Genomic DNA, 8,236 nt, shown 5'->3' with positions numbered 1-8,236 from the left:
TAGGTTAAGGGAGGGATCATCAATTTGCGCTGAGAGAAGAGCCACAGCTTGCTAGCACAGCCCCTGCTTTGTACACAGAAAGCCCAAGGCTCTATTCCTGCCTAGGAATGTACCCTGGAGCAGTGTTTCCCAAACTTTTTTGGGCAACGGCACACCTGTTTACTGAAAAAAAATCTCGCGGCACACCACCATTAAAGCCCCGCCCCGTGACGTCAGCGCGCAGCGTCACGCCGGGAGGGACGCACGAAAGTGAAAGTTTTTTCCCTCCCCCCTCAGTCCCTCGCTCGGAATTCAGCTCGTTTGGGGCATCGCTCCGGCTGCTCCCTCTCCCGCCGCGCAGGAGCGATGCCTCTCTCTGGCTCTCCCTCCGCGCAGGCTGAGGGAGGGAGGGAGGTGCGCGTGTGACCCGTCTCTGCTGGGAGACCAAACCCAGCGAGGCAGAGTCGCGCGGAGGCGCCCAGGCAGCGCTGCCGGCTGCGAGGAGGAGCGCCAGGCAGCAGCAGGAGGCGCGGCCTCTCCTCGCCGCCGCCGCCCCGCCTCTCGCCACCCGACTCGCCCGCCTCCCTCCAGGCATCTCGCGGCACACCAGCCGATGTCTCACGGCACACTCGTGTGCCGCGGAACACCGGTTGGGAAACACTGCCCTGGAGAGCTGCAGCTAGACTGGCCAGCTGTTTGGTTCAGCACAAGGCAGCTCCCTGTGTTATTCTTCTATCATATCTGCATGAACATCACCTCCTACATGATGTTGGTGTTCTTTACCAAAACCAGGCTCAGCCATGCAAGCTGCTGAGCTCACCCACTCCTTCAATCCGCACCAGTCAAAAGCTAGTAACAAGTTCAGGCCACTCAGGATCCTGCTATTGAGAAGTCACCTGATGATTTAAGAGTAAATATTCATTATCCATATCCTGATCATATAGGATACGTTCTCTCTTTAATATTTTTGGCAAAGTTTTGTATGGGGCCTTTCCCCTCACACACCTGATAATGAAATGTTCGTGTAGGTAGCAAAATTGGGGAGAAGCGGGGAGGTCCTATCTTGTTAAAAATAACTCCTGGTTTAACAGCTCCCTTCACAGAAAACACAAAAAATGATAATCTACAACAGAACAAGCATTTACTGTATTGTCACAGTCTTTGCTTTTAATAGAATATTTTGCACTGTTTTAATTGGGGACGCCTATTATGTAAATGCCTTTAGGTCAAGAGATAATGCAAAGTTATTTTTACTTGTCATTTGCGCTTTTTACGTTCCTCCATTCAGAGAGCTGTCCATTTATTCCCACTTTCTGCTTCTTGTTACCCAACCAGCTTCTGATCCTGCTCTCATACAGATCCCGTAAATATGGTTTCATACTGAGCATATCCTTTTAGGTGGTATTAAAGGGAAGCCTCTGCAAAGCAAATCCCCGACCCCATCCAGGTCTTTCAGTGTGAACAAGCTAGTGTTGCATAGTGGTTAGAGTGGTCAACTAGAACAGGGGTAGGCAACCTAAGGCCCGTGGGCCGGATGCGGCCCAATCGCTTTCTCAATCCGGCCCATGGACGGTCTGGGAATCAGCGTGTTTTTACATGAGTAGAATGTGTGCTTTTATTTAAAATGCATCTCGGGGTTATTTGTGGGGCATAGGAATTTGTTCATTTCCCTCCCCAAAATATAGTCCGGCCCACCACATGGTCTGATGGACGGTGGACCAGCCCACGACTGAAAAAGGTTGCTGACCCCTGAACTAGAACATGGGAGGGCAGGGTTCACATCCTGACTCAGTCCTGAAGCTTACTAAGTCACTTGGGGCCAGTCACATGCACTCAGCCTAACAGGGTTGTTGCCAGGGAATAAATGTGTGTGTCACCTTGTACTCCTTGAAGCAGTGGCGTAGTGTGGGTTGTCAGCACCCGGGGCAAGGCAAGTAATTTGCGCCCCCTAACCCGTGGATTTGCGCCCCCTAACCCGTGGATTTGCGCCCCCTAACCCTAACCCCCAGATGTTGCGCCCGGTGCGGCCAGCCCCCCCTGCACCCCCCACGCTACGCCACTGCCTTGAAGAAAAAGTAAGTGATAGATGCAATAAATATAAATAAGAAAAGGGGCAGAACACACTAAGTGCTACCTATTGTTTCCATATTGCCTACAAAAACCTGAGTGGTTTTCTCTAGCCCCTGAGATCTTGGAAGAGATGAGAGTCAACCCAGAAGCCCCTTTGGTCCACAGTTCAGTCTCTTTGGACAATGAAGGAGAGCACATCTAGTGTAATGGCTAAGAAACAGTCCTGTTCCTATTCATATCCTGCCCAACATCTCCCAAACTGACACATAGCCTAAAAATCCAGCCAAGCTGCTTTTCATGAACCAAAAGTCAAAAGTTAACATGTAAGTTACTTAGTATTTGACAACAATTCTGCTGTTTGGTCCCAGAGATGATGTTGGGTTGATGTCTGGTTTTTGTTTGTGGATTTTCTTACTGAAATGTCACAAAATAGTGATCTCAAAAGCTTGCACACTATTTTTAAACATTTTGATTGTCTTAAATAAGCTATTGTCCTACTGTGGATATTGGAGTTTTCTCTTTACTTTTTCTTTCTATGTTATCAAGTTCTGGGAGGAACCTTTCCCAGGCCTAATCGAGATAATACAATGATGGTTTGAAAGGAAAGCACTCATAATTCCTAGTATTTGTATACTGTAATCTTGATAAACTAAACTGCACTTTAAAATGCTTTTAGATAACCCATCAATCATGATTCCATCAGATTGAAAGGCAGGGTAAAACATGCCATGTGCTATATCTGGAATACAGTGCTATTGTTAATTTAAACATAGTGTTTTCGTTCTCATCTTTGCATCAGTTTATTATAGTGCAGGCATGTCCAACAGGTCGATTGTGATCTACTGGTTGATCGCAGGATGTTCCTGGTCAATCCTAGGACCCCTTGTGATCTCCACCCTAAAAAATGCTCAATAATTTTGGCTCCTTAAAAGCTCAACAACTCTGGGTAGATCACTGCCAGTTTTTTTATACTGTGAGTAGATTACAGTCTCTTGGGACTTGGACGTGCCTGTTATAGTGTAATGAATGATGTGACCTTTCCTTTCTTAAGCCCATTGTCAGCTGATTCCAGCATGTCTGTCTACCATGTTTTCTTAGCCCAGCCACATCCTGCTTGCATTGCTTCTCGGTAGGATATCCTAGAAGGTTTGATGAGATTCCAGAGAGCAGGATTAGGTAGACAGGAGAAAAGCTTAAGATATAGGCGGAACACGGGGGCCACCAGGTGGCGCATTGGAAGATGGCTGACAATAACATCTCTCTGACCCATACGAGGTAATTAAGGGGCTGCTATGGGAAGTATGCAGTCTTCCTACCCCCCCCCCCCGGAGATGGGGGGCACTGCCTTGCCAGCGGTGTTCACAATGCACCCCCTGATCCGAGAGATGGGGGTGCTGAACACTTGGCACGAGCCCTCGGTGAAATCAGATCTTCCTGACGCCAATTCCAATTAGTGCGTGCTGGTTAGCTTCAGCTCGGAATTATAATTGGAAACATACGATTGGAATGAAGCTGAAGCACATATATCAAGTAATGTTCGAGAGATAAGACTGCTGATTAATGGATCTCTGTGACCGGGAGTGACGGACGGATAAGTAAATCTTCTGATGAATCACCACTAGGAGACTGTATGTTTGGAATGAAGGGGGGGTGGAGGAAAAAACTTTTTTTTTCTTCGCACGATGTGATATTAATAACCCTTCACCCCAGATAGAAATAAGATCGTTGCATTTTTACTAATCACAAGCAGGAATTCAAGAACTGTGTGGGATGGATTATAACAGGAGAGAGGATTGGTGAACGGTGAGAATGAGGAATTTTTTTATGACGCAGTTAAAAAATGGCATCTAGCCAAGACAGGCTTGCCGGAGAAAGAAGGACAGGGGGAGGAGAATCAGGATCATTCGAAAGAGAAGGAATGTTGGAACGCAAGCTTGACCTGACAGAGCCTCCTTATTCATTTGATTTATTTGGCAAACCTGGGAAAAGTAAAGGACAGACCGAAGATTAATTTTTTTTTGGAAGCGTTGAACAGAGGCTGTCCCTGAGTGATATGATCTTTGGAGAGTACAAAACCCATACAAAGGATGCCTGTTTTCAATCTGCTTGTGAAGATTATCAGAGATCGCAAAGAAAGGAATATATGATAACAACAAGAAGAGGAAGAAAGTAATAAAGGACTATCTGGATTGAACTGGATAGAACTGTCTAATTAAAGCAGTCATATAAGTGATGTTTGGACTTGTGTGGAGTTTTGGACTCGTGCGGAGCTTGATATTGGGCACCCCCAACAAAATTTAAAATTTGGCTGTATAATTTGGAACTAATGTGATTTGGATAATGTGATGTGATTGGCCTGTTAATAAAAATTATTTTTAAAAAAAGATATAGGCGGAACTTGGCTACTGAAAAGAGCAAGCAGAGAATGTGCCCTACAGACTAAGACAATGCATATTCATTCAGGAAGAAGTTTACAGAAGATTGTTAATGCTCATAGCCTCTAGCCTCACTATTTTGCAGGACCAGTCCAAGTGCAAAACTTTATGTTTGCCCAAATGAAATGGATTAAAGGGCTCTGCTACCCTAGTTCAGTTCATACGTTTATTGTTCTAGCCAAAGTGCACGACAAACCTGTATTAAACAATAGCATTACTAATACAAAACATGCATCCATAATATAAATATAAAAATCTGCAGAGTTTTTGCCAAGTTCCTAAGTATTCAAACAGTTTCCTTTGTGCATCTCTGACAGCTCTAATTCTAATATTATTTCACCTTTCTAAAATCTACAACATCCATGTTGTAAGAGAGAGAAGTGACCAGAGACACCAACAAACCCAAATCCATCTTGATTTCAGATTAAACCCCCAAACCCCCACAGCCCTTGAGACTGACCCAGAAACTCCAGCGGGTGCAGAATGCCGCAGCGAGACTCCTTACGGGGTCTTCGCTGCGGGATCACATTCATCCGGTGCTATACCAGCTGCACTGGCTCCCGGTGGAGTACAGGATCAGGTTTAAGGTGCTGGTTTTGACCTTCAAAGCCCTACACGGCCTAGGACCCTCGTATCTACGGGACCGCCTCTCCTGGTATGCCCCACAGAGGAACTTACGGTCCTCAAATAAAAACATCTTGAAGGTCCCAGGCCACAGAGAGGTTAGGCTGGCCTCAACTAGAGCCAGGGCTTTTTCGGCTGCGGCTCCAACCTGGTGGAACGCTCTGTCACAAGAGACAAGGGCCCTGTGGGACTTGACATCTTTCCGCAGGGCCTGCAAGACAGAGCTGTTCCACCAGGCCTTTGGTTAGGGCACAGCCTGACTCCCTCCTTTGGCAATCTTTAAAATACTTTAGTATATGGTTGCCATCAATTTTGATTTTAATTAATTCTTATGATGTTTTTATAATGTTGCACTATTTTAGTGTTGTTAGCCGCCCTGAGCCCGGCTTCGGCTGGGGAGGGCGGGATATAAATAAAATTTATTATTATTATTATTATTAACAATTTATAGCGATTTTGCCTAACTCCTTTTTCTGTTTTCATTCTCCCCTTCCCAGCTAGTGCATAGAGGGCCATTCTTTGTGCTGTGTCACTCAAAACAAACTGAACCATTTCTATTGGGTGGTTACTCTAGTCTAGTGCAACAAATTCACTTTTAAAAAAAGAGAGAAGAAACCAACATTTAGAAGTTAGGAAAGTGGTGGGGAAATGCACTGAAGATTGTGGGATTAATGAATGATTAAGAAGAAGATCAGGAGGGGTGCTCAATAAAGACAGGATATAACCTAACCTGGTAAAATATCCCAAAACAGCATGCAAATGTTTGAGTTTTCCCAAGCTCTTATTGTCTGTCTTTGTGAACTGTCAGAGGCAAAGAAAACAGGCTTTAAATTGTGATATTGTTATATTGAGCAATATAAAAGGAAAACCTTGCAACAAGTGAGCATATTTGGACACATCTTCAGTATATGAACACTATAAGAACACCTAGAGGAAACTGAATCTAACAAACAAACAAGCAAACAAACAAACCCAGAAGTGCAAAGTTTGAGAACCTGCCCCCACTCCTGATTTGCAGATTGGGCAACAATCTTGAATTGCTAGTTTGGCTGAGTAGACATTGGAGGTTTTTAAAAGCAGAGGTTGGATGGCCATCTGTCATGGATGCTTAAGTTGAGATTACTGTATTGCAGGGGGTTGGACTAGATGACCCCTGGGGATACCTTCCAACTCCACAATTTCATGATTCTATGACAGCCTTCTCCAAGGTGTTTTGGAAGGACAAGTTGTTTGTTGCCCTTGAGGTGTTTTGGAGGGGCAAGATAGCCAATGCACAGGGACAATAGGGTTTGTAGACCAAAAACAGATGGAGGGCACCACGTTGGGGAAGGTTGTCAGTGTGTGATCTCTGGTCATTCCCAGCAAGAAATAATAAACTTTTGAGACAAAAGCAAAGATGTTCACATTTAAGGTGCAACGGCGTTTGGATTTGTTGCTGTTTGTGCACATGCGAGAGAATAAAGCGCCTGCATCCTTCCACAAGTGCACACGGTTTTGCACTTCTACCTGTGGCCGCCTCAGACTACGCCAGCATCCCTCCCCAGCCTTAACCTTCTTGGAGCATCCTTTGCTGCCTTCTCATTAGAGTATCGGCTTGCATCTGTTGGGAAGGTACCAACCCTCGCTAAGGGGAGGCCGCAATACCATTGCAATTCGCCTTGCAACAGAACGAGCCCCAACAGGCAGGAAACGGGAGAGTTTCCTTCCCGAAGCTAGAAAAGCCACAGTGCTCTTCCATAAGCTGCACTCAAAGCCTACGATGTTTGCAGGAGGTGAGAGGACATTCGCCTTCCTTCTTTGCTCCCCCCCTCGCCTCGCCGCGCCATCCACCGGGTCCGCTCCCCAGGTGGATGTTTGCACGTTGGCGTGGAGATGAACGCCGCTCACAGCCCAGCCTCGCCTTCGCCGCCGCCTCCTGAAGCCGAGGATTGGACGGAGGGAGAAGTGCCGATCTGCGATTGGGCCGGCGGGTCTGTCTGTCTGGCTGCCCCGTTTCAGCCTCCGTTGCATCACAGCGTGGGGATGCTGCTCTCTTCGAGCCGAGCCAGAGCAGCGGCGGTGGCGAAGAGGCGATGGTGGTGCCGCCAGAGCATCGCTGCAAGCCGCGCGCGCAGGACGGGCGTAGTAATAGCAGCAGCAGCCGCTGCTTTGCAGCCGTGAGGAGGACAATGTAAAGCGCGGGCCGAGGAGCCAGTGCAATGCAATAGCAGCCCCGGAGCCAGGAGGCGGCGGGGAGAAGAAGGCGGAGGGGGAGAAACTCCGCGCTGCTGCTCCTCCCTCCCTCCATTCATTGCCTGCCGTGCACGGATTATCACATTGGGGAGAGGATTCTGGGCAGCTGGGCAGCCGGGCGGGAAGGAGGGAGGTCTCGGCGAGCGAGTGAGCGAGCGACCCGCGGCTCCGGGCGACGTCGACCCGCCGCCTCCCCTCACGGTCGCCGGGAGCCTCCCCGATGGCTCCCCGCCGCTGCCTGGATGCCTTTGTCCCTCGCCGCCGGGACCTGGCGGGAGGCGGCTGGGCTTCGCTCCGGGGAGAGCGCTAGGAGCCTCCTCCCCGCATCTGCGCCGGGCGCCTCTGCGCGTCCTCCTCAGCGCCACAGCGAAGTTTTCACGCCAGCCGCGAGGCGCCGAAGTTGCAGGTGAGGGGCGGGCGCCCCGCGGGGAGCGGGCGTAGCTGTGAGGGGAGCGGCGCTGGGGGCGAAATGAGCGGCGAGGGGCCGAGCCGGCGGCCGGGTTAGGCGCGCACTCCTCGCGCCCGCCCGGCAACACCTCCTCCGCCGCCGCCGCCGCTTTCCCTTCGCGGCCCGGGCGCCCCTCGCTCACCCCCCGGGGGCAGGCAGACCCCCCCGGGAATGCTGCCTGGAGGATGCTGTGGTTCCCGGTGAAGAAGATCCGGAAGCAGTTCAAGCTGCTGCTGCTCCTGGTGCTCCTCACCTTCGCCGTGTGGTTCACCTACCTGCACATCAGCCTGGTGCGCCAAGGCAAGGCGCTGCGCCTGCACTTCGCCTACGGCAGAGGTAAGCAAGCGGCGGGCCCCTTTTTATCCCCCCTGCCTACCCCGGAGTGAGGGCCTTCCCCACCTCAAAGGGGATCTTCTTTAGCCTTTGTTCCCAAATCAATCGTTTCATT

The 8,236-nt window shown here is 49.3% G+C and overlaps 1 protein-coding gene across 1 annotated transcript in view; it reads left to right on the top strand.

The window, feature by feature from the left end:
- The first annotated feature begins 7,861 nt into the window (after nucleotides 1-7,861).
- Nucleotides 7,862-8,236, top strand: part of B4GALNT4 (beta-1,4-N-acetyl-galactosaminyltransferase 4) — a 168,722-nt gene continuing 168,347 nt past the window's right edge. Inside the window, exon 1 of the mRNA XM_081212096.1 lies at nucleotides 7,862-8,124. Coding sequence (XP_081068222.1) covers nucleotides 7,974-8,124 — 151 coding nt within the window. The 5' untranslated portion in view covers nucleotides 7,862-7,973. The remainder of the gene's footprint in view (nucleotides 8,125-8,236) is intronic.

This window comes from Podarcis bocagei (genome assembly GCF_964188305.1).
Source record: "Podarcis bocagei genome assembly, chromosome: 1".
In the NCBI taxonomy this organism is placed as follows: Eukaryota; Metazoa; Chordata; class Lepidosauria; order Squamata; family Lacertidae; genus Podarcis; species Podarcis bocagei.
The sequence above is the reverse complement of the archived record's forward strand: the minus strand, read 5'-3'. Positions and strand labels throughout refer to the sequence as shown.